Here is a 26,250-nt window from a genome sequence, read left to right as displayed (position 1 = left end):
TGAAATAAAAAAATTAATAGGTTTAATAAGCTTGTCATTTTTAATGAATAAAATATTGAAAAATATTAGATAAATTTGCCTAAATTGCACATTTTTTTCTAACCCTAACTCTTGATTTGCCAAATTAGGATGTATTTGTATATAAAAAACTAAAAGAAAGTTAAGAACTAATCTTCCTAAAGAAAAAATGAAAAGGGTTTTATATATATATATATATATATATATATATATATATATATATATAAAATTCTATCCATATTCACTGGATATGAGCAGTCGCACGTTCTGATTGGCTACTCTGCTACTAGAATATCAGCTCATATACTGTGAGTAGAGAAAAACAAAATGGCGGAAAACAAAACCCCGAAAAATACAAAAAAGCAACAAAATATGGAATGAAAGTATTTGATGGTAAGAATGCATTTTTTTTATTTTTCAAGAATTATTATTATTATTATTATTATTATTATTATTATTATTATATTTTTCCACAAATTGCTCCTGTCATTTCGCTGGGTTGTTTACATTCTAAGCGGAAATGATTTTGTTGGATGTTTTGTACAAAGTTTTAATTTATCGAATTTGCAAAAAAATAAAAATAAAAATGCTCCATTTCTCAAAATGCAGTGAATGTGGATAGAATAAACCAGTTATTCCACTCAATCTCATCGTACATGGCTTCCAGCACTATCAGCTCGTGTACGACTCGATTTCATGGAATAACTGTTAAATATTCCAATCATGGATCATTCAATTCAAATTTCTTTTCATAAGATTAAAATAAAGTCTCTGAAACCAAGTGTATTTTCATAAAATGATCTATATTTCTCTTTAGAAATACAAGAAAGTATTTCATGTTGTTTCATAGGTGCCGGGCTACAGGCAGGAGCAGGTGAAAAAGGGTCTGGAGCGTTTCAGTCAGCTGATCAACAACAAGGTGTTCCTGCTGACCTTCATCCGTACGCTGGAGTCTCAGCGAGGCTTCTCCATGAGAGACCGCGGCAACGTGGCCTCGCTCATCATGACTGTGCTGCAGAGCAAGCTGGAGTACGCTACTGACGTCCTCAAACACCTGCTGTCTGACCTCATCGACAAGAACCTGGAGAGCAAGAACCACCCCAAACTGCTGCTGCGCAGGTACGACAGAGAAAATATGTGCACGTGTGCATGTCCTTTATATCCTCACCTAACTAACATGAAGTCGTGTATTTTCGTAACTGTGGATGTTTCCTGTGGACTTTCACTGCTTCAATCACAGCGCTAATGAATTCTTAATTCTGATTGGTCAAAAGGTCTCAATTCAGTTTCTATAATTGCACAGCCAAAATCAGTGCATGTGCAAATCACAGGTTTATATTATTAATGTGCTCGTGTTATGTAGATATGTTATCATTTCCATAGCAACCACTTCACAGGGACCTGGATAACGAAGGAGGGAGTCTCCAGTGTCAGCCCTGTGTAACAGTCAGACATAAAGAAGTGACGTCAGGACACGCAACATTACGCAGTGCAGGGTCTCTGTAACATGACAAGCTGCATTGGGGTTTTGTTTTTGTTTTTTTGGGGGGGCAGAGTTTACAGCTGATAGATAGCCTGAACTGACATGTTTCAGAGATGTTTCACAATGTTAAACGTAACTCTAAATGGATAAAAAGCACAACGTCACTCTTTAATAAATGAAAAACGGTTAGCTTTGGGAAATTGCTATTGTATAAGAGAAAGGTAGAGGAGAATAATCAAGTGTGAGCTATAGCGCAAATTTACATCATTCTGTTATTGATTGTTTTCCTGTAATAGCATGACCCCAAGTTTTCCTATTCTTTACTTAAACCTGCTTTTTTTATGCCAGTCTGGCAATTAGCAGCATAAAATACACCACTGCATCAATAATAATAATAATAATAATAATAATAATAATAATAATAATAATAATATATTATAAATATTATTTAAGTTTAAAATTATTAAACTTATTCCATTGACATATAATTTAGTTTCCTTCAAAAATAAAAAATAAAGAAATTATTGATTATTTTCCTGTAACAGCATGACCCTAAGTGTTTTATTCCTTACTTATACCTACCTTTTTTTTTTTAAATTATGCCAGTCTGGTGCTTTGCAGCATAAAATACTTCACTGCATCAATAATAATAATAATAATTATTATTTTTTTATATATATTTACAAATATTAATTAAGTTTAAAATTATTAAACTTATTCTACTGACATAGTTTCCTTCAAAAATAAAAATAAAAATAATTATTTTCCTATAATAGCACAACCCCAAGTTTTTTTATTCTTTCCTTATACCTGATTTTTGTTTTTTTGTTTGTTTGTTTTTTAATTATGCCTGATGCTTTGCAGCATAAAATACTCCACTGCATCAATAATAATAATAATAATAATAATAGTAGAGGCGGCACGGTGGTGTAGTGGTTAGCGCTGTCGCCTCACAGCAAGAAGGTCCGGGTTCGAGCCCCGTGGCCAGCGAGGGCCTTTCTGTGCGGAGTTTGCATGTTCTCCCCGTGTCCGCGTGGGTTTCCTCCGGGTGCTCCGGTTTCCCCCACAGTCCAAAGACATGCAGGTTAGGTTAACTGGTGACTCTAAATTGAGCGTAGGTGTGAATGTGAGTGTGAATGGTTGTGTGTGTCTATGTGTCAGCCCTGTGATGACCTGGCAACTTGTCCAGGGTGTACCCCGCCTTTCGCCCGTAGTCAGCTGGGATAGGCTCCAGCTTGCCTGCGACCCTGTAGAACAGGATAAAGCGGCTACAGATAATGAGATGAGATATTGGCTCATTTGAAATTTCATGACAGCAGCACATCTCAAAAAAGTTGGGACAGGGGCAATAAGAGGCTGGAAAAGTTAAAGGTACAAAAAAGGAACAGCTGGAGGACCAAATTGCAACTCATTAGGTCAATTGGCAATAGGTCATTAACATGACTGGGTATAAAAAGAGCATCTTGGAGTGGCAGCGGCTCTGAGAAGTAAAGATGGGAAGAGGATCACCAATCCCCCTAATTCTGCGCCGACAAATAGTGGAGCAATATCAGAAAGGAGTTCAACAGTGTAAAATTGCAAAGAGTTTGAACATATCATCATCTACAGTGCATAATATCATCAAAAGATTCAGAGAATCTGGAAGAATCTCTGTGCGTAAGGGTCAAGGCCGGAAAACCATACTGGGTGCCCGTGATCTTCGGGCCCTTAGACGGCACTGCATCACATACAGGCATGCTTCTGTATTGGAAATCACAAAATGGGCTCAGGAATATTTCCAGAGAACATTATCTGTGAACACAATTCACCGTGCCATCCGCCGTTGCCAGCTAAGGCTACATCCACACGACAACGGCAACGAGATTATTTTTTTTTAAATATCGCGTCCACATGGGCAACGGATCAGTAAAATTTCACATCCATATGGCAACGCAACGCTTGCTGAAAACAATGCAATACACATGCCACACCTCTAGGTGCGCTGTAAGACGGTCCCATCGGAGACACCAGAACAATAGAAGTAGACGCATGCGCATAACTGCACATGCACACAGTGACTATCCCTGTCACTGTCACACGCACACACTTTCTCACTCCCTATCCTATGGATATATCCTTTAAATCACGTGGTCGTTTTTTGAATGGAGACGCGGAAAGAGGAATGAACGGCCCTTTTTGAGGAATGTATTGTCGGACTTAAACCAACATCTGAAGAGGTGAGATCGCTCCTATTTTTTCCCTATTTTTGCTGGCGGGATTGACTCTGCCCTAAGGGCTATTCTCTCTCTCTCTCTCTCTCTCTCTCTCTCTCACTTTGCACCATTACACAATAAATATTCACAGTGAAAATATTTTGTAAGCGCTTTTCATGAACCAAGTTATAAGATTTGTTGACAACTCGCATCGAGTTCATTACACTTCTACCCGGCGTGAAGCACATGTGGTTGTGACGTCATCGTAAACAAATCCGTTCTACTCATCCAGATGACTTCGCAACGGCGCCGTTGCCAGATTTTTCCACTCTGGAACCCGTTCTCAAAAGATTTCGTTTTGGGGCACCCAAAACGCCAGTGCCGTGTGGACGCCAGGCCGAAATGATAAACAATTTTATCAGATTCACCTGAATCCGTTGCCGTGTGGACAGGGCCAGCTAAAACTCTATAGTTCAAAGAAGAAGCCGTATCTAAACATGATCCAGAAGCGCAGACGTCTTCTCTGGGCCAAGGCTCATTTAAAATGGACTGTGGCAAAGTGGAAAACTGTTCTGTGGTCAGACGAATCAAAATTTGAAGTTCTTTATGGAAATCAGGGACGCCGTGTCATTCGGACTAAAGAGGAGAAGGACGACCCAAGTTGTTATCAGCGCTCAGTTCAGAAGCCTGCATCTCTGATGGTATGGGGTTGCATTAGTGCATGTGGCATGGGCAGCTTACACATCTGGAAAGACACCATCAATGCTGAAAGGTATATCCAGGTTCTAGAGCAACATATGCTCCCATCCAGACGACGTCTCTTTCAGGGAAGACCTTGCATTTTCCAACATGACAATGCCAAACCACATACTGCATCAATTACAGCATCATGGCTGCGTAGAAGAAGGGTCCGGGTACTGAACTGGCCAGCCTGCAGTCCAGATCTTTCACCCATAGAAAACATTTGGCGCATCATAAAACGGAAGATACGACAAAAAAGACCTAAGACAGTCGAGCAACTAGAATCCTACATTAGACAAGAATGGGTTAACATTCCTATCCCTAAACTTGAGCAACTTGTCTCCTCAGTCCCCAGACGTTTACAGACTGTTGTAAAGAGAAAAGGGGATGTCTCACAGTGGGAAACATGGCCTTGTCCCAACTTTTTTGAGATGTGTTGTTGTCATGAAATTTAAAATCACCTAATTTTTCTCTTTAAATGATACATTTTCTCAGTTTAAACATTTGATATGTCATCTATGTTCTATTCTGAATAAAATATGGAATTTTGAAACTTCTACATCATAGCATTCCGTTTTTATTCACAATTTGCACTTTGTCCCAACTTTTTTGGAATCAGGGTTGTATAATAATCTCATAATAAGAAATTACATTAATGTATCTAAATTACTTTTAAAGCTAACATTTGTTTTACCAAACTGTAGGATGTGAACAGATTTAGCAGTTTAAAGTTTATATTTCTACAAGGGTTGCCAGATTGTGTGTCTCAAATTTAGACATTGAAAACAAATCACCTTGCGCTGATCAATTTACTGCCTTCTGGCTGGAATTTAGGGTTTTAAACTTAACCAATCTGGCAACCTGGATTGATTACCTCCTAATTCATCCACACCGACATGGCAGGAAAATCTCCCGTATGGATCCAAGTGTAATTCCTATAACAGTGTTATTTTAAGGGAGGTGGCAGATTTACAAGGACGACATTATTTTTTATTTTTATTACCTAAAAGATGCCAATCCTCCTCCTCCATCCTCCTGGAAATCCAGCGTGGGTGTGATAGTGGCAACCCAATGTTGGGACACAATGATCAATCTAAAACCAGGCAAATGAACAGCTGATTTATCTGGAAATGAAGCAAAAAAAAAAAACACTTCACAGTTTAGCATCACTTTAAGACTTGGTGTATTTATTCTGCCTCATTCAGTGAGCAGATCACAGAGCTGTTTTATGGTGAATTTATATTTGCATGATGTTACGTAATATTCAAGCTGACTTTGGGTTGAATGTGCCGTCGAAATTGACCGATTTTATCTATTTAATGCATATTCATATATTTTGATTTGAATAGTTCCGTTTCTTTCAAGCTTACATGAAAAAAGTTTTCTAACGTCTAAAAGCATACAGGCCTGTGTATATTTTTTTTTAAAGGCCTAATTTGTCTTGAAGCCCTTCAGCGCAGTAGAGTAAACTGTCTGTACCAGAGATTTATTATAAACAGTATAAACACAGTCGCCTCCGTTAATTTCAACAGAAATCGCTCATTAGGACAAACTTTCCGGCTCAAAGCCGTGCTGTTAAATTGCCATGAAAGCCATCAATCATGATGCACGCCTGAAGATCCAGCGGCAGATGAGCGCATTCACTGAGCTATAGACGCAGTTCATCCGGGATAGTACAGGAAATTATAAACATATCCACATTCACTTCTGCCATGTTCCAGTGCTGATGGTTTTTTGCTTTTTTTTCCGGCCCCGTGGTATTTACAGCAGCATCATTGGACACATTTATATTATGGGAAATCATGATACGAGTCTGAGTGACTCCAGATGCTCCATAAAAAACATAAAGAGGGGTGATGATGCCAGGAGAAAAGAGAGAAGGACAGAAAACATGAAAAACATAAAACACATTAACGCACATCAGCAAAGACATTTAGTAATTATTATTATTAATAATAATAATAATAATAATAATAATGGGCGGCACGGTGGTGTAGTGGTTAGCGCTGTCGCCTCACAGCAAGAAGGTCCTGGGTTCGAGCCCCGGGGCCGGCGAGGGCCTTTCTGTGTGGAGTTTGCATGTTCTCCCCGTGTCCGCGTGGGTTTCCTCCGGGTGCTCCAGTTTCCCCCACAGTCCAAAGACATGCAGGTTAGGTTAACTGGTGACTCTAAATTGAGCGTAGGTGTGAATGTGAGTGTGAATGGTTGTCTGTGTCTATGTGTCAGCCCTGTGATGACCTGGCGACTTGTCCAGGGTGTACCCCGCCTTTCGCCCGTAGTCAGCTGGGATAGGCTCCAGCTTGCCTGCGACCCTGTAGAAGGATAAAGCGGCTAGAGATAATGAGATGAGATAATAATAATAATAATAATAATAATAGAGGGGCGGCACGGTGGTGTAGTGGTTAGCACTGTCGCCTCACAGCAAGAAGGTCCTGGGTTCGAGCCCCAGGGCCGGCGAGGGCCTTTCTGTGCGGAGTTTGCATGTTCTCCCCGTGTCCGCGTGGGTTTCCTCCGGGTGCTCCGGTTTCCCCCACAGTCCAAAGACATGCAGGTTAGGTTAACTGGTGACTCTAAATTGAGCGTAGGTGTGAATGTGAGTGTGAATGGTTGTCTGTGTCTATGTGTCAGCCCTGTGATGACCTGGCGACTTGTCCAGGGTGAACCCCGCCTTTCGCCCGTAGTCAGCTGGGATAGGCTCCAGCTTGCCTGCGACCCTGTAGGACAGGATAAAGCGGCTAGAGATAATGGATGGATGATTGAAGACCATAAAACATAGACTGTAAGACCAGGAAAATTATGACAGCCAACCGAGCCCTCTACCCACAGAGTGATGTGGACTGACTCTATTTGCCTAGAAAAGAAATTGGAAGAGGACTTCTGCAGGCGAGACAGACAGTTGAAGAGGAGAAGCTAGCTCTCAGTGAATACTTAAGTAACAGCTCGGAAAATGCCATGAAAGATGTAACCAAAGTGTTACCACTGAGAACAGAGGGCACAAAGGGTGACTACTGGAAGAAGACGACCAGAAGATTTTGCATGGGCAGGATCTGAGAGATACCAAAGGTAAAGTGGATGAGGCAAGGACCTGGAGCTGGCTGAAGGATGAAGTTTTGCAGAAAGAAACTGAAGGCTTGATACTTGCCGCTCAGGACCAAGCTCTCAGAACAAAGGCTTCGATTGATCACACAAGTGACAACAGCAAGTGCTGATTGTGCAAGGAGAAAGAGGAAATGGTGGACCACCTTATTAGCTCATGTAACAAGATTGTACAGACAGACTACTTGGAAAGGCATAATAAAGTAGCATCAGTGTTACACTGGAATCTGTGCATGAAGTATAACATCCCGGTAGCAGAGAAATGGTAGGAGCACAAAGTCGAAAAGGTCCTTCAAACTGATGACGTCAAAATTCTCTGGGACATCAAGATCCAAACTGACAAGCACTTGACATCCAACACGTCTGACGTCACTGTTATTGAAAAAAGCAGGTGTGGTTTGTGGACATGGTGATACCAGGAGATAGTAGAATTGAACTGAAAGAAATAGAGAAGATCATTAAATACTGAGATCTGAGATGGAGATTGAGAGACTCTGGGAAAAGAAAGCCACAGTAGTACCAGTTGTGGTCGGCGCACTGGGAGCAATACCCAAAGACCTTGAAAAACATCTGAGGACACTGGAGCTCAACCAGATCACACCACAACAACTTCAGAAAGCAGCACTACTAGGAACTGCACACATCTTGTGCAAGTACCTCCAAAATTCATAGGTCCTTGGATAGGACTCGAACTTGGGGGTCCAAAACTTCCAGTCCAAGACACCTGGTAGACTGAGTTTAGCGGATAATAATAATAATAATAATAATAATAATAATAATAATAATAATATAACTTCCTTCATAAACATCTCAAATGCAGTCAAAGGTTTGAATTTAAAACAGAAATAAAAAATAAAATAGAAAATAAGAATTGAGAAGAAGGAAGACAGGAAGGAGAGATAAGCATCTCATATTGTGAGTTGCTCATATTAGTTATTGACTAAATAAATACATTTTAAAAAATTAGATAGATAGATAGATAGATAGATAGATAGATAGATAGATAGATAGATAGATAGATAGATGCATTATTATTATTATTATTATTATTATTAACAGCAAAGAATGTTTTCTATTGAAATAAAAATGAAGAAATAAAAGTAAATAAGAAAAAAAAACATACCGTAATAGCAGTGACAATTTTAAAAAGTGGGGGGAAAAAGCGCTTTTAATGATTTGCATAAAATAAACATCACACCAAAAAAAAAAACAGAAAACAATGCAGGTTTTCCACTTGAACAATAAGAGAAACTACATTTAAAAAAAAATAAATAAATTGTGCTTTTGGTTTAATAATGTGGGTTGCTAAAATATTGGCACCCATTCAGAATCTTGAAAATAAATCCAGATTCTAATTGTTCCAGCCATCCATCCATTATCTCTAGCCGCTTTATCCTGTGCAGGGTCGCAGGCAAGCTGGAGCCTATCCCAGCTGACTACGGGCGAAAGGCGGGGTTCACCCTGGACAAGTCGCCAGGTCATCACAGGGCTGACACATAGACACAGACAACCATTCACACTCACATTCACACCTACGGTCAATTTAGGTGAGCTAAAAATTTTAATTTCTCACATTTCTTCGTATCAAAAGGCACATATACATTACTTTATCAACACATATACCAACTTTCAAGACCAAACCGCTCATAGTTTTCAAGTTCTGCTCTGGAAACAAAACCTACCCCGAAGACTAACCTGAGAGACTAAGTCTGAAATTGTGTCCATGGAAACATGAAAAGTTAAAATTTCTCAAATTTCTTAGTATGAAAAGGCACATCTACATCACCTCCTTAATATGTATACCAAGTTTCAAAACCATATCGTGAATAGTTTGGGATATATGCTCTGGAAACCAACATTGCTCTTAGAAACTAAGTCAAAATCTATTTTTTATGTAAAAATTTGAAAAATGCTTGTTTTCAAAAATCCAAAATAGAAAAAGGCACCAGTTCACATGTTGCTTGATATGTATACAAAGTTTCATGAAGATATCTTCAGTAGTTTTAAAGATATGGCCCCGGAACGAAAACGTGACTGGATGGACGGACGGACAGACGGACGGAACCTGTTTCTATATCCCCCGCCAAAATATATGTAGAAAATAAATAATTGTTGACCTGCACAAGGACAAATAATGAAGAAAATAGATAAGCAGCTGAAAATAGTATTAGGAACGAGAGAGAGAGAGAGAGAGAGAGAGAATTATCAGGACAAGGATGTATAGTTTTTCAAGTGGGGTGCCATTACTTTTTGAGCTGACTCTGCACATGCCCTAAACTAACACACACACACACATTTGCATTAAGCTAATATGAAGTCCACACTCGTCATCAACACAGTTTTAGACAGTGAAACATCTCTAGGAATTAATTGTGATTAATTATGGCTAATTATAATAAATTAGCTCTGGATCCAAATAATGGAAGCAGAGAAAAAAAACCCGATGGGGATAGAGGGAATTCTGGGAATGTCGACTCTCCATGCCATCAGCACTAATTTGACGGAGAAGAAGGCAATATTTGAAAGAAAGGACTGACGTGTGTTGCGATTTAAAACCACAGCGATGCTGAATTCTCCATACTGAATAATCGATACTGAAAGGTGTCGATTATGATAGAAACAGTCGTTACTATAGTAACGGCTCGTTCACAGGCTCTAATCTCAACCTCTAATCTCATAAACAGATCCAAAGCGTGTTGTTACTGAAAGAGGAAAATGTGTAATCATTGATATCGTGACGTTTTTTGTAAAGAGATGTTTATTTAATATTTACAGGCGTCTCCAGAGTCAGTGCTTTGTCACGGTCACTAACTCACTGATTCATTTCCTACAGCTGCACACCCCGGAGTGTTTTATTCCATACAGGAAGTGTAAACCTTTGCACTCCGTTTAGTCTCAAGATGAGGAATTTTATAATCTGTAAAAAAAAAACAACAACAAAAAAACAGTGAATTATTGATGCAGTAAAAGTTTCCAGTTTCATACAGACACGCAGGAGAAGGGAATGATGTCATGTTTTATTCCTTTCACTGCAGGATTGAAAAGACAGGAAATAAAAACACTTCAGTCTTGAAATATAAAAGAGAGATTTTTCAGACTAAATGTTCGTTCGGATTGAAACACAGTCAGAAGGTGTCTGTGTCCACTGCAGCCTTCGCCACCGAACGCTCTTTCCATCCAGTCATGTAAGGAATCCAAGGTGGTGTTTGTTTTGCGTCCCTGAAATGAAAGCGCTCGCACTGATTTCTGGCTCTAATGGAAAGTTCAGAGCAGCGATTATTACAGATACATTAACTAAAGACGCTTTCAGACTGCGCGAGCTCAAGTTTCTTCCACAGCGTGTGGCCTCGGGAACCTCAGGAACCTCGGGAACCTCGGGAACCTCGGGCCCTGCGTGGGAGACTTTATGCAAAATCAGGATGTTCAGTGTGAAGGGAGAGAAATTACTGCAGGAGAATCACGGAAAATAATCACCGGTTTATCTCTCTCTCTCTCTCTCTCTCTCTCTCTCTCTCTCAATCTCTCTCTCTCAATCTGTCTCTCTCTTTTTCTCTCTGTCTCTTTCAATCTCTCTCTCTCTCTCTCTCTGTCTCTTTCAATCTGTATCTCTCTCTCTGTATCACTCTCTTTTTGTCTTTTTCTGTCTCTCTCTTTTGGTCTTGCTCTCATTCTCTGTCTGTCACTCTGTCTCTCTCTCTTTGTCTTTTTCTGTCTCTCTTTTTTGGTCTTGCTCTCAGTCCCTCTTTCACTCTCTCTCTTGCTCCCTTTCTCTCTTTCTCTGCCTCTCACTCTGTTTCTCTCTTTCTCTGTCTCTCTCACTCTGTCTTCCTTTTTCTGTCTCTCTCTGTTTTTCTGTCTTGCTCTTCCTCTCTCTCTCTCTCTGTCTCTCTTTCTGTCTCTCATTCTGTCCCTCTTTTTTCTCTATCTCTCTGTCTCTCTCTTTCTTTCTGTCCCTCTTTTTCTGCCTCGCTCTCACTCTCTCTTTCTCTGTCTTTTTTCTGTCTCACTCTGTCTTTCTTTCTGTTTTTCCCTTTCTCTATCCATTCCCCACTCAACCAGTCTCACTTTCTCTCTTTCTATCTTTCTCATTCTGTCTCTCTTTCTTTCTCTTTTTTCTCTCCCTCTGTCTCTCTCACTCCACCTCTGTCTTTCTCTTTTGGTTTCTTCTTTGCCCCTCTCTATCCATCTCTCTCTCTCACTCACATTCTCTTTTTTCTCTCCCTCAGTCTCTCTCGATCCATCTATCTCTCTATCTAGTTCCCTTTCTCCCTCCTCATCTCTATCAGTCTTTCTCATTTTGTGTCTCTCTTTCTCTTGGTTTCTTTTTCTCTCTCTATCACTCTTTTTCTCTTCTTCTCACTTTTCTTTCTCACTTAATCTATTTCTCAGTCTCTCTATCTTCCTCTGTCACTTTCTCTCTCTCTCTCTCTCTCTCTCTCTTCCCCATCACCATTCCAAATTTTCCTTGATTACAAAATGGGTGTTTAAAATCCAGTGAAGCAGGACCGCTTTGGCAGAGCAGCTCTTCTCCTCTTCCTGCCTTCCAAGAAAGCACACATGATGGCTGCTCCCCATCTGTCCGGCCCTAAACCTGAGTTCAGACACACGCACGCAGGCGAAAGCGAACTAACAAGCGGCTTCTCCAGCCATCTGTCGCATCGCTGCGCCATCCAGCATCGTCCTCCTCACTCCTCTCATCACACACGTTCAAAAATAGCCTCTTGTCTCTCATGGCCTCGTTTCTCAGGCAATATAAACTCCACCATGAAAAATTCACAGCTCTGCTGTTCGGTCAGGAGTGTGTGTGTGTGTGTGTGTGTGTGTGTGTGTGTGTGTGTGTGTGTGTGAGTGATCATTCTCTGTTTCATTAAACACTGATGTTGAAGGCATCCACATGCTGGAGGTCCTCCACTGGCGTACGTCTGCACATCAGAAACGTTTCTCCAGAGTCGGAAATGAATTTTTTTTAGGAAATAATAATATACAGATATATAGATATGATACAGATATGTCACTAGATAGTAATGAACTATGGACACATTCAGAACATGCATGTTATAATGCATTTATAAGGTATTTATAAACAATATTGGTGTCATTATTTATAAAGATATACACGCATTAACCTACACAATGCACTTTTAAGGTATTATATAGAGGATGTTACAGAGTGGCGTGAAGGTATGACGGTTATCTTCGAGTGGTGAATGTATGTATTTAAAATACATTCAAAATATTTTCACCACGAGAAGATAAGCTTCATATCTTTGCACCACCATGTAATGTTCTTTATATGATATGGACACATCCACAACAAAATACGCAAGTTGATCAAAAGAATTTTAATTTTGAACCGGTTCACCATTTTGACAACACAGCAGGAAAACACTGGGAGTGACATCATCAGAGTGGAATATCGGGAATTATTATCCATACAGGACACTTTTTCCATGGAATAAAAACATGTGTTCTATTCCCTTCTAGCAGGGTTCATTCATTTGGTTTGATAGCATGAAATATTGTTAGCATATCGCTTATCCTATGTGTATTGCGTCACGCTACCCAATGGAGAACGAGCGTTGAATATGGTTTACGATATTGCATGGTTGTCAAGACAACATGGCATCACACATCTGAGCTGTTGCGAATATTCAATGAGAAAACTTTTCTGCTGTGCATGCGCAAAACCATTTATTTGTTCGCCGGGAAAGAGACAGACGAGGCTAATCCAGTCCTACTGCTAGGATTAGCAATGCTGTAATTAATCGCTAAATAAATAAACTGAAAACTGAAACTAAAGACGTGCTGAACACCCGAAAGGCTACTAAAACTTCATTAGATATTCTTCACGCATATTTACAAGAGAAAAACATACCAACGGACATCGAAAAACTGGAAAAGAGACACAGAGACGTAAAACTTCTGCACTAGCAAGTGACTGACGGTTTGCAAACAAATATGGCCGCCAAGTTTGTTTTGTTAAATACAGAAGATTTTGAGAGAATTTTGGCTGCCAGGTCGCTCCGTTGTATGTAGCTGTCGATGTTGATTTTAAAAGTAACTCAGTAAATTACACAGGGACATGAATACTTTAAGTCTGAGTGAAAATATACTGTAGTGAGCGTGCAGTGTGGAAGAAGAGTCTGGAGACAGAAATCTTAGTTTCTCAGTCATTAGCCTGCGATACCAATAAACGCTACACCGACTGGAAGGTGACTTCACTGCCGTGCTGACAGCGACGACTCACAGGTAAGCTAGTGCTGGCCTTTGAGAATGCTGACATGAAGAGAGTGTGTGTATATATAATCTCATCTCATCTCATTATCTGTAGCCGCTTTATCCTTCTACAGGGTCGCAGGCAAGCTGGAGCCTATCCCAGCTGACTACGGGCGAAAGGCGGGGTTCACCCTGGACAAGTCGCCAGGTCATCACAGGGCTGACACATAGACACAGACAACCATTCACACTCACATTCACACCTACGGTCAATTTAGAGTTACCAGTTAACCTAACCTGCATGTCTTTGGACTGTGGGGGAAACCGGAGCACCCGGAGGAAACCCACGTGGACACGGGGAGAACATGCAAACTCCGCACACAAAGGCCCTCACCGGCCACGGGGCTCGAACCCAGACCTTCTTGCTGTGAGCCGACAGCGCTAACCACTACACCACCGTGCCGCCTGTATATATAATAATAATAATAATAATAATGTCTGGCTTTTTTTCATGGTCTATCAGATATATTCCATTCAGCTACTCGTCTTCGACTCGTTCAGTATCATGCTAGCTGAATGGAATATATCTGATAGACCACTCAACGCCACCCAGTATTATTTAAATATGTCACTCAGATCCGTGATGTATTTCGTATGAAAAATGCAAGTTTTTCAACACGAGAAGATAAACTTCATATCTTCAAGCCAACGTGTGATTTTCTTTTTTATTATATCGACACATTCACAAACAAAAGGCCGCAAATTTATCAAAACAACTCAATCATCGATTTCCTCACGAGTGACATATAGAGGTTTATGTCACAGTTTTGGTTTTCCATGTCCCAGATGGAGCGCGTACGAAATATACGAGTGGCGTATTTCCCAGTAAAACACTCGTGTCCATATAATATATACTTATATTGCATTATACAGCATGATATACAGTGCTTGAAAGTTTGTGAACCCTTTAGAATTTTCTGTATTTCTGTATAAATATGACCTACTGGAAAACATCATCAGATTTTCACACAAGTCCTAAAAGTAGATTAAAAAGAGAACCCAGTTAAACAAATGAGACAAAAATATTATACTTGGTCATTTATTTATTGAGGAAAATGATCCAATATTACATATCTGTGAGTGGCAAAAGTATGAGGCCGGTATTATTAAAGTCGTGTCACAGGTTCAGATGACACTGCAGGAGCTCATATTAAAACCACACTGATGATGATGGTGGCAGCGTCTCTGGTTCTCCAACTTGAAGAGAATCAGCTCCTAATGACTAATTCATTCTCGAATACATGCTTGACATAAAGATGTTGTTTTGAGGTTTCAAGCAAAGTTCAATTTGAGATCAAGATGCTGTTTCTGTTACAATCATCAGCTGTAAAAATAATGGACGGAGCCTCTGTGACGTCACTCATAGGATTTCTGAAGAGCAGGTTTGAAGCTCAAATAAGGAGGTTGCAGGCATCGCCGTCTTGGCAGTGCCTGACTCTGTCTGACTCCACCTAGTCCATAAATGGAGAAAGGGGTGGGGATAGTGAAGCCTGGCTGCTGGAATAGTATGGCTGGAACACGCCTACTAACTTTGAAGTTAACAAGCTAGCTATGCAAGCTACAGTTGTGTTCACAATTATTCAACCCCCACTGAAATTAAGTGTTTTGGCCAGTTTGACATTGATTTTGATCATTTCAGTCATCTTATTTACAATTAAATCAAAGAGGCACTTGTAAATTAGACAAATATAACATAACATTTATAATAAAATGGCCACAAATGTCTTTTCTGTGCTCACATCATTATCAGTTTTATTCAACCCCCAAGTGACATTCATTCTTAGTACTTAGTACAACATCCTTTTCCAGTTATAACATCTTTCAAGCGTGAAGCATAGCTTGACACAAGTGTCTTGCAGCGACCAACGGGTATCTTAGCCCATTCTTCATGGGCAAAAGCCTCCAGTTCAGTCACATTCTTAGGCTTGCGCGCTGCAACTGCCTTCTTTAGGTCCCACCAGAGGTTCTCAATCGGATTTAAGTCTGGTGACTGCGATGGCCACTCCAGAATGTTCCAGCCCTTCGTCTTCAACCATGCTCTAGTGGACTTGTATGTGTGCTTAGGGTCATTGTCCTGTTGAAAGGTCCAACGTCTCCCAAGCCGCAGGTTTTTGACAGACTCCATCACATTTTCTTCCAAGATTTCCTGGTACTGAAGAGAATTCATGGTACCCTGCACACGATGAAGCTTCCCTGTACCATTAGAAGCAAAACAACCCCAAAGCATAATTGACCCCCCACCATGCTTCACAGTAGGCAAGGTGTTCTTTTCTTCATAGGCCTGGTCCAAACATAGTGCTGGTCCATGGGCCCAAACAGTTCTAATTTAGTTTCATCAGTCCACAGAACACTTTCCCAAAACTTTTGTGGCTTGTCCACATGACTTTTGGCATACTGCAGTCGACTTTTCTTATTCTTTGGAGTCAGCGAGGGGGTGCGCCTGGGAGTTCTGGCATAGAGGCCGTCATTACGCAGTGTGCGCCTTATTGTCTGTGCTGAAACCTCAATGCCCACATCTGACAGATCTTTTTTCAGTTCCTCACCAGTCACACGGGGATTTTTATCCACCTGGCGCTTCAGGTAGCGCACAGCAGTCGCCGTCAGGATCTTCTTTCTGCCACGACCAGGTAGCGTTTCCACTGTGCCCTTTGCCTTGAATTTACAGATGATGCTTCCGATAGTATCTCTTGGAATGTTTAACATTTTGGAAATCTTCTTATATCCATTGCCATTCTTGTGAAGAGAAATAACCTCTTCTCTTGTCTTCTGGGACCGTTCTCTTGCCTTCACCATGTTTGTCAACACACCAGTAAATGTCTAGAAGGAGCTGAGTATCACAGTCCTTTTAAATCTGCCTAATTGGTGCTTATTATGCTTGATTGATGCTCGTTGACATCCACAGGTGTTTTCAATACCTGATTGAAAACACTTGAATGAACCTCTGTTCTTAAGAGTGGTAGTCTTAAAGGGGTTGAATAATTGTGTCAATGAAGAAATCACAAAAAGGCCATTTAATACTTTATTACAAAAGCAGTTGATGTCATTTTAGTTGCATTTGGTTCTTTAACAAGTCCTTGTAAGATGTCATTATGAACACAATTACAAATATACACTGAATTCCCTAAAACCCTTTACAGCATTGGGGGTTGAATAATTTTGAACACAACTGTAGCCAACAAGCTACTGGCTAAACTAAAGGAAGCCACTCCATAAGATACGGACCATAACCTCAATGGCTGGTTTATTAAAAAAAAAAAATCACCAGCTCCATAAATTTACATAAATCCATCACCTGCACTGAATTTGGCTTGAGTTCTGAGGTAATGCCAGCTAGCGGCTAACAAGATGTTACATCTGTCCTGAAGCTATCACTCAAATCAGCCCCGCCCCAAGTATGCATAAATGTATGGCTCAGTATAATTTAAACTGTTGAATTATATCAAAATTCACCCCCCCCCAAATACAGTTGCCATGAAGGGGAATTGTGGTGGAAAAATAAAAACTCTCACTCATTTGGATCCAAGCAGAGAAAAAGAATCTTTATTGCTGGTTTCTCAATGCAAAGAGAGAAGCAGAGCAGAGATTGGTTCGGGGCGTGCACGCCTCCCCTTCCACACGATGGCTTTTTATATCCTTGTGGAACATTCTGTTAAAAACCATAACCCAATCGAAAGCAAGGATGTAAACTCTTACCATGGAAGGAATTGTCCTTTGTCAGCAAATATGTTCTCTTTAGGCATTTTCCCTCATATTTTGTAGACCCAGAGGACCGACCGCCATTGTTGCTAATCTCTTCCTACACGCAATAACGGTTTTACACACACACACACAGCACCGGGTTCATGAATGGGTCATGAACCCCTAACACACACACAGGGTTATACTAAAAATTCCATTACAGGAAACTAGCTATAGAGACCGAAACCATGTTTTGTACCAGACTGAAAATATGTTTGTTGTTGCTGTAAAGTTGTAGCCTGGGCCCGCCCATCCTAAGTGTGACGCAACACGAGGGCCTGTTGCGAGCTTAGTCTGGCAAGGCAAGCTATCTCCAGCTCTTCCAAGCTCCCGAAAAATCGGGAACCAATCAACTTTGAGCATCTCCAACGGCCCTGGGCAGAGGCGTGTTCAAGGCAGTGACGTAGTAGAACTGCGACCGGAAGCCATAGATTGTTTACAGAATCTATGCCGGAAGCGCTTCATTCACTAGAAACATTACGAACATGGAGCAGCGGCAAGCCTTTGACACAGCGGTAGATGCTGTATTGAAAGCATTCAACGAGAAGTTCTCATTGAAAATGGAGCAAAGAGCAGCCCTGGAGGTATTTATTGAAAGGAAGGATGTTTTCGCCTTGCTCCCGACCGGCTTCGGTAAGAGTTTAATCTACCAGTTAGCCCCATCGCGTCACATACGTCAGAGGAAAGAGTGATGTGATTGGTTTAAGCTTCGTCACAGCCTTTTCTGGCTTCGACCAGTAGCAAACTGAGGCATTTCATGGAGGCGGGTCAACCACGCACTTTGGAAATGGTTGGGCTTAATATCTTTGCCAGACCAAATGCTCGCAGAGCTTTGAAGTCGTGTTAGCCAGACTAGTAAAGTTGGACATTTTAACATGAGGGTCAATTAGGAATTGACTCGCTTTTGGAGCCTGCCTCAAATGGCCATTTGAGGAACTGCAGATTTTAGCACTTCCGCATTGGCTTCACTTTTCAGGAGCAGAGGTTTTCAATACTGTAGCTAATCACAGCCGTCCCGATATCCACTATAACCCCACGTTTGCTTTTATACAACAGTTCTAAAGTTATAAAGAAGAAATTACTTCACTCTTCATAGGCCTTCCTGCAAAATCTTTACAAAAGCTACAGTATATTCAGAACCCTGCAGCTCGACTTCTAACTCGTATTAAACGCTCTGCTCACATCACCCCGTCTTCTCTCTCTCTCTCTCTCTCAGCTATACCAGCTCCCGGTTCTGTCCCAGATCAAATTTAAAATCTTGCTTCTCACTTTCAAAGCCCTGTATAATCTCGCTCCTATCTACCTGAGGGAACTACTGACCCCCCACACCCTCTCACTCACTTAGGGCTTCTAGCAACAACCTACTTGCTCTCCCACGCACCAGACTTTCCACCATGGGGAGGGGGAAAGGTCCTTCAGTGCCATTGCCCCAAACTCTGGAATTCTCTTCCTCGATCTCTCCGTGGCTGCTCTTCTTTCTCTACTTTCAAATCTCAATGAAAGACTTTTCCCTTCCATGAGCATTTCTCTTCCTGTCTTACTGCTTAAGCTTTTTTTTCACCCTTGTGCATATTTGCCAACCCCCAGAGAATGAAAAGCGGTAGATCAGATTGCATGATACAGTCACACCCTTCTAGGGGGTCCTGGGGCATGCCTCGATGGAAAATTTTGAAAGACAAAAAATCAGTGTAAAATGATGCATCCTTCTGAATTCTGAGTGCCATATTGGAAGAAAATTGATGATGAAATCGAACCAACGTCCTTCACAAAATCCCCTCACCTTGGTGTTTGGGCGATTGCATGGATGATCCAACGGCCGAGTCACCTTGAACTTGTCGTCATAGCAAATCTTTTTTTTTTTCCCTTTGGAGTTTTTATTGTTCGTGATCACCAGAGCGTGTTTGGTTTTTACAAACACTGGCACAATTTGTTGTAACATATGATCTCATTGCTGATTGGCCAGAACCATAACGAGAACCAGTGGAACGGTGCATCATTATCGTGCCGTTCCATTGGCTCTCAGCTACACTTAATATGACTATCTGATGCTGTATCCTTATATCCTCTGTGATGAAAACAGCTAAAGCGAGATCAGAAGAACAAATCCAACAGTGTTCACTGATTATTTTGTAATGCGGTAGTTTTTAGAACTAAAATTGGTAGACTATGGTGTGAATCAGTAGAGTTGGCAAGTATGCTTGTAAAGCGACCTTAGGATATTGAAAGGCACTATAGAAATTTAACTTCTTGTTGTTGTTGTAAGAAATTAATATCAAGTAACTGACAAAATTCCAGATGCAGCATAGCTAAATATTCTGTTTATTTTTAGCAGAAATAGATCCCAAAGAATCAAAGAATCTGTGCTCACTCCTTAGCACGTCAAGTCAAGTTTATTTGTATAGCGCTTTTAACAATAAACATTGTCGCAAAGCAGCTTTACAGCATGTCAGCGAGCCAGCTAGCTAGCTCACACTGATTTGTTCATTCCCGTTAAAGGTGCTTCCAGTGAAATCAGCTTCCTTTCTTCCTTTTCGTCTTCATCTGATACATTTTCATATTTTAAAGTGCTAGTCTTACGTAAAAAAAAGTCAATTTATATCGCACCTTTCACAAACCCAAGGACGCTTTACACAGGAGTTACCAAAAAAAAAAAACCACACTAGGAAGAGTAGTGCGAGGTAAAGAGAAAAGTTTTCAAGTTAGCTTTGAAGGAAGAGAGAGTGGAACAGTCACGAAGCGATTGTGGTAACGAGTTCCAAAGTTTAGGAGCAGCAACACTGAAAGATCTGCTACCTATAGATGCCAGTTTAAAACATGGAACAGTCAGAAGTCCACAGACAGAAGATCTGAAGGAGCAGGAGGGACAGTACAAATGAATTAGCTCACAGAGATAGGAAGGGGCGAAACCATGAAGAGCTTTATAGGTTAAAAGCAAGATTTTGTCTTTTATCCGAGAAATAACTGGCAACCAATGCAGTTGCTGTAAAACAGGAGTGATATGAGCAGTGCGCTTGGTGAGTGTGAGGAGTTTTGGATGTACTGCAGGCGATTGAGCAATGTGGCAGGGAGACCATAAAAGAGAGAATTGCAATAGTCAAGATGAGAAAAAATAAATGCATGGACCAACATTTTGGCATCAGTTTCCAAGAGAAGAGGGCGGAGACGTGCGATATTGCGGAGGTGAAAGAAAGCATTCTTAGTAATGAGTTTAAGATGGGGTTCAAACATAAGGGTGGAGTCAAAGAGAACGCCAAGGTTTTTTATAACTTGGGAAGGACTAATAGACACACCATCCACATCAATAGTAAAACTGGAGAAGTTCAGAACCTGTCTTTTGGTACCTACTAATAGACCCTCTGTTTTGCTAGCATTAAGTTTAAGGCGGTTCTTATGCAGCCATTGCTTAAGGTCAGTGATGCAAGTCCTTAGCAGCTGAACAGAGGCTATGGAAGGGATGATAGTGATGTACATTTGAATGCCATCAGCATAACAATGAAAGTTAAGGCCATGGTTACGAATAATCTGGCCTATAGGAGAAATATATAATATAAAAAGAAGGGGACCAAGGACAGAACCCTGAGGCACACCTTGAGCAACAGTAGCAGTGGATGATTTATGAAAGCCAATAGAGATGAACTGTTGCCTGTTTGCTATGGTAGATATGACTGAAACCAGGATAAAGCTAAGCCAGTAATACCAAAAGAAGATAGTCTGGAAATGAGTCTCTCATGATGTACAGTGTCAAAGGCAGCTGTGAGGTCCAAGAGAACAAGGACATTGAGATGACCAACATCAGTTGAGAGCAGGAGGTCATTAACAACTCTTAAGAGAGCAGATTCAGCGCTGTGCAGATTGCGAAAGCCCGACTGAAAGGGTTCATAGAGATCATTACGAGCAAGGAAAGTATGAAGCTGAGAGGCTACAACTCGCTCCATTACTTTAGCTAGGAAAGGGAGATTTGAAATGGGTCTGTAATTGGACAGTGAAAGAGAATCTCGACCAGGTTTCTTTAGTATTGGTGTAACAGAAGCAATTTTGAGGGAGATGGGAACAGTGCCTAAAGCAAAACACTGATTAATCATATGAGCAATATAAGGGGAGATAGCAGATACACAGGATTTAAGAAGTGCAGTGGGTGCCGGGTCCAGCAGACATGAGGAGGAGGAGGACTTAGTCATGATTTCCAATACTTTAGAAGAATCAACAGGAGAGAAAGCAGAGAGACAGCAGTCAGCTTTATGAGAAAGAGCGACTTGCGAGACAGAAGACTGAATTTCAGAATGAAAGTGTTGGTAAATACTGTCAATTTTATCCTTGAAAAAATCCAAAAAAGCCTGACACTGAGCAGGGGAGCTGGGACTGGTTGAGGAAGGAGGCTGAAGAAGTTTATTTATTGTATTAAACAGAGTTTTGGGTCTATGGTTGCCACTCATAATGATGTTAGCGTAATAGGAGGATCGGGCAGCGTTAAGAGCATCCTTATACTTTGCGATGTGTTCAGAGAAGAGTGGAAGATGAATAGTAAGGCCAGTTTTCTTATAAAGGCGCTCTAGCCGCCTTCCCTTGGCCTTCATGGCCCTAAGCTCAGAGGTGAACCAAGGAGAGGCACGATTTGCGGAGACCTGTCTAGTTTTAAGGGGAGCGAAAGTGTTGAGTGTGTTAGATATAGTATTATTGCAAATAGAAACAGTATCATCAGGAGAGGAAACCTCAGCACATTTACAAAAAGAAGAGAGGAGAGAGGCAGAGAAAGAATGCACATCAATAGAAGAAAGATTATGGAAAGAGACAGTAGAACGCAGAGAACGTTTAGAAGAAGGCACACTGAGACAACACTCAATCAACCTGTGGTCAGTAAAACCTCCATCAGAACCCAATTTGTTCAACCAAAACATTCAAAGACAGTCAAGAGCTCATCAGTCAGGGAGCAACTAGCGTCAACATGAAGATTCAAGTCACCCAGAAGAATGACGGCAGGACAGACAGATGAGGCTACAGTTAGCAGTTCATTCAGTTCAGACAGAAAAAGAGATGGTGATGATTTGGGAGGTCGATAGATTAAGATCAGCAACATCGGTGTGGGCGTGGAGGTTTTCAAAGCCAGATATTCACAGGATGTAACATCATGAAAAACAATCTCTAAGTTTCAAACCACATCGGAAAACTGCAGCTAGACCTCCATCCTTCCCTGTGAGACGTAGCTTTGATATATGTGTGTATCCAGCTGCTGAAGACATATTTAAATGTAGATAGTCCTCAGCCTGTTGCCATGTGTCCACCAGCAGAAGTATGTCCAGGGTCTTTTGGATAATTAGGTCATTAATGAGTGACGCTTTGTTGGTGATGGAGCGGGAGTTTAAAAGGCCAGTCTTCGCAGGAAACACAGGTGACAATCCAGAGACAGGAGAACATTGCAGTTTCCCAAGTGAGCGAAGGACACCGTGATTAACTCCATGAGCGTTCTTGTTGACCTTGGCAATCCGATTGTGAGTCCATGTGATGGGTATGGAAGACTCCGAAGCATAATGAGCAGTCGGAGAGCGCGGAGACCGGTGAATGTACCGAGGGTGACGTGCGATTCCAAAGGAGCAGCACAGATTAAATCCCATGGAATCCAAACGGTGCCATGCACTAAGGCTTTTTAATTCCTCCGGCGAGTAGGTGTAAAACATGGGTAAAAGCCCGGGCCACAAAACCAACACCCAGACTCACAGTCACAATCCAAAAACAGATGGACAGATGCAGTCCAGTGTAAGATGCAAAGCTACCTTAGCCTAACACTGCTCATAAATGTAGCCAAAACACCAGCAGTACCACACCCAGACTACAGTGCAGGGAAGCAATTTGACTAGCCAGCACATAAAACAAGGCAACAGCGTAGTAAATGGTGGAAACTCACTCACCACTGCTGAAGTCAAGCGGGTGGAAAGAAAGAGGGGGCTCACAGGCGGGTTAGCTACAGGTGATTGCAAAAAGCTGGTGTCAAAACCAAGCAAGAAGAGTCCGAAATTAACCAAAAAGGAACAAAATGGATTTGCAACACATTGCCAAAAATCAGAAGCACAGTTAAAGAAAGTGAAAAAGAAAGAAAACGCCGGGGAGAAGAGGCAGCAAACTCGCGCACTACGTACTCTCAACCGGAAACGGAAAAAGGCCAGAAAAAAGACATCATAAAGTCCCAGGTTTTCTGTGTGTGATCTGCTCAAACAGGTTGTAAAGTTCACCGATAAATAGAAAATTGTTTCAAAAAATATTTTTTTGTGTCTGAATTCTGTTCCAAAAATCACTAAAAGCTTGTTCGTCGTTAGATCGGAGCGATTTATTGGTCAGCGGCGCTGCATGTGTGATGTGATGTGCGCCACTGCCTTCTTTTGTAAAGCTCTCGACACAACTTTACGACAACAAGGACGAAGAAGAAGTGACTCAGAGTCAGCATGTTCTGGTTTGCGTTTAGATCAGTAATTGTCTGTTGTCTATCTCAGTATTATATTTGGCCACATAGAAACGACCTTAGAACGTTATTGATCTGACTAAAGACAACTAATCGATTCAAGCAACAGGATAAACACAAGCTGGACACTTCCTGTGCGGCGGTGAGCTCTTTGGGACGGCGCTTCGGACTTCTGTTTCCAGATGGTAGGAACTGCTCCGCGGACCAGACGTCGCTCAAATCCTTCTCTGTGAATTTACCTCACAAATTTATCTTTTTCAAAATGTATGGAGCAGACACCAAACCGTCCTGTTGGCTTGAAGTTACCTCTCGAACCCATTCATTCTGTTACACTACATTCAGACTGTAACCTGAAACGACCCATATCCAATTTGTTGTGAAATCTGATTTTTTTTGTTAGGCCGTTCACATTACCAATTATATGAGACTTGTATGCGATCTCCAATATGAACGGAAAACGACCCAAAAGTGTCCCGCATGCGGAAATTGACACGTAATAAGCACATCTACATAATACGTAAACCAAAAAAAGCGCACTCTTCAAGTTTGCAAGTAAAGCATGGAGATGAGGCGAGACCTGGCGATGTGGTTTTTGTGGCGGCGGCGGAACTCACACAATAATCTGATTAATGTGGGCAGCAGACTAATGAGACCGAAGGTGTCAAATTACTGGAAATTTCCAGAACAATCTTATAATCTTGTAATACAGGATGGTTTAAGTTATAAATCAGTTATAGAAACTGTTTTATTTAATCAGGCTAACAGATCAACATCCAGGTCCCTACCAAATCCACCATTAGCTTGATCAATTCTATAAAAGTCTGTTTAAATTCTGAAAACTGTACAAATGTTGTTGTTTTCCACCAAAGAGGCGGGATTAGCCAACGCAGAATAGTGACGTTTGTCTCTTGTTGATGACGTGTAGGTCGCATGAATGCGACCTGTCCGGTCAGACTGCAGTCGCATGTGAAAGTAACGGATATGCATCGGAATTAGGACCACATATCCAAGCGGCCTGGGTCGCATGTGAAAAAAATCGGATCTGTGTCGTTCAGATTGTCAATAACAAATCGGATACAGGTCGCATATGGGCAAAAAAAATCGGATATGGGTCGTTTCAGGGTGCAGTCTGAACGTAGTCTAAGTGTCCTGCCAACTTTGGGCTATAATGGATCGAAATTCTGCTTTTTTTTTATCAGCTACACTTGAACAGCCTGGTACGACACACCTCTTAGGAGACATGCTTTGGTTTGAATTTTGTTTTGGAATAAAAAAATTGTTAAAAACGTGCTACACTTTGCAAAACAGATGAAGCCAGAAATGCCGCAAACTTTCAAGCGTTGGCGTATGATGTCACTTCCTTTGAATTAACAATAACTTACTAGGAACGCATTCGTGTAATGGTGGACTCAAAGAGCCAAACTTTACCCGCTAAATAGAACACGTTCCCGGTCTCATATTAAAATACAATTTAGACAGTAAACTATTTAACATGTCTAGTTTTATAAGGTATAATTTCCAGGGCTGATGTCATTTTCATAAGACTAGCACTTTAAATCAGTTTCAGTGTGAATCCTGTTGATGACATCACTAACTCTACTGTTATAACTGTTTCAAACTAGGAAGTGGAATTTTACGTGGCGAAGACAGACGAGCGGAGTGATACACACACTGAAAAGTCTCATGCCATGTACACACGTAGCCGGGTATTTTTAAAACCGAACATTTCCCCCCCTCCGTTTATAAAAATGTTTTATCCACACCACCTCGTCTTCGAAAAAAATCCCTTCCACACATAACCGAACATCTGCGTTTTCAATCACATTCATAAGCATTCCAAACCTGTAGATGGCTATTTCCCCAAATCCTACCCCCTAATCACATCGCCTGTGCTCTTGGAGCAGTAGTTGGGCTTCTAAAATTAAACATGTAAATAGCACCTGCACAATAATTAACACTTTCAAGGCACTACTCCGATCCATTACTCTTTAGCTAGCCGCACACTACGCCGATTTTCAGCGTACCGAGCCAACTGAAGTCGCGAGTCAGGCGTAAAGACTAGTTTTCGATGGTACCGACTCGTCTCACAGCCGATTCGAAAAACTAATCGGGAGCCAGACTGATCGGCGAGAGTCGCTAGCAATAGCCAATCATATCTTTCGCATATAACACGTGACATCATTAAACACAATTTCTAGCGCGAGAAATACGTGTTGGTAGCACCTAATGCAGGTATATACTGTAATTCCATAGAC

The 26,250-nt window shown here is 41.2% G+C and overlaps 1 protein-coding gene across 2 annotated transcripts in view; it reads left to right on the top strand.

The window, feature by feature from the left end:
• The window catches only part of plxna4 (plexin A4), a 778,998-nt gene that overhangs the window by 649,104 nt on the left and 103,644 nt on the right, over window positions 1-26,250 (top strand). For both annotated transcript variants that reach the window (XM_060903436.1, XM_060903437.1), the window contains exon 22: window positions 869-1,137. In XM_060903436.1, the coding sequence (XP_060759419.1) occupies window positions 869-1,137 (269 nt within the window). The remainder of the gene's footprint in view (window positions 1-868; window positions 1,138-26,250) is intronic.

The sequence above is a fragment of the Neoarius graeffei genome, chromosome 21 (genome assembly GCF_027579695.1).
Source record: "Neoarius graeffei isolate fNeoGra1 chromosome 21, fNeoGra1.pri, whole genome shotgun sequence".
NCBI lineage: Eukaryota > Metazoa > Chordata > Actinopteri > Siluriformes > Ariidae > Neoarius > Neoarius graeffei.
Note: the sequence above shows the minus strand (reverse complement) of the source record. Positions and strands in the feature narration are given on the sequence as shown.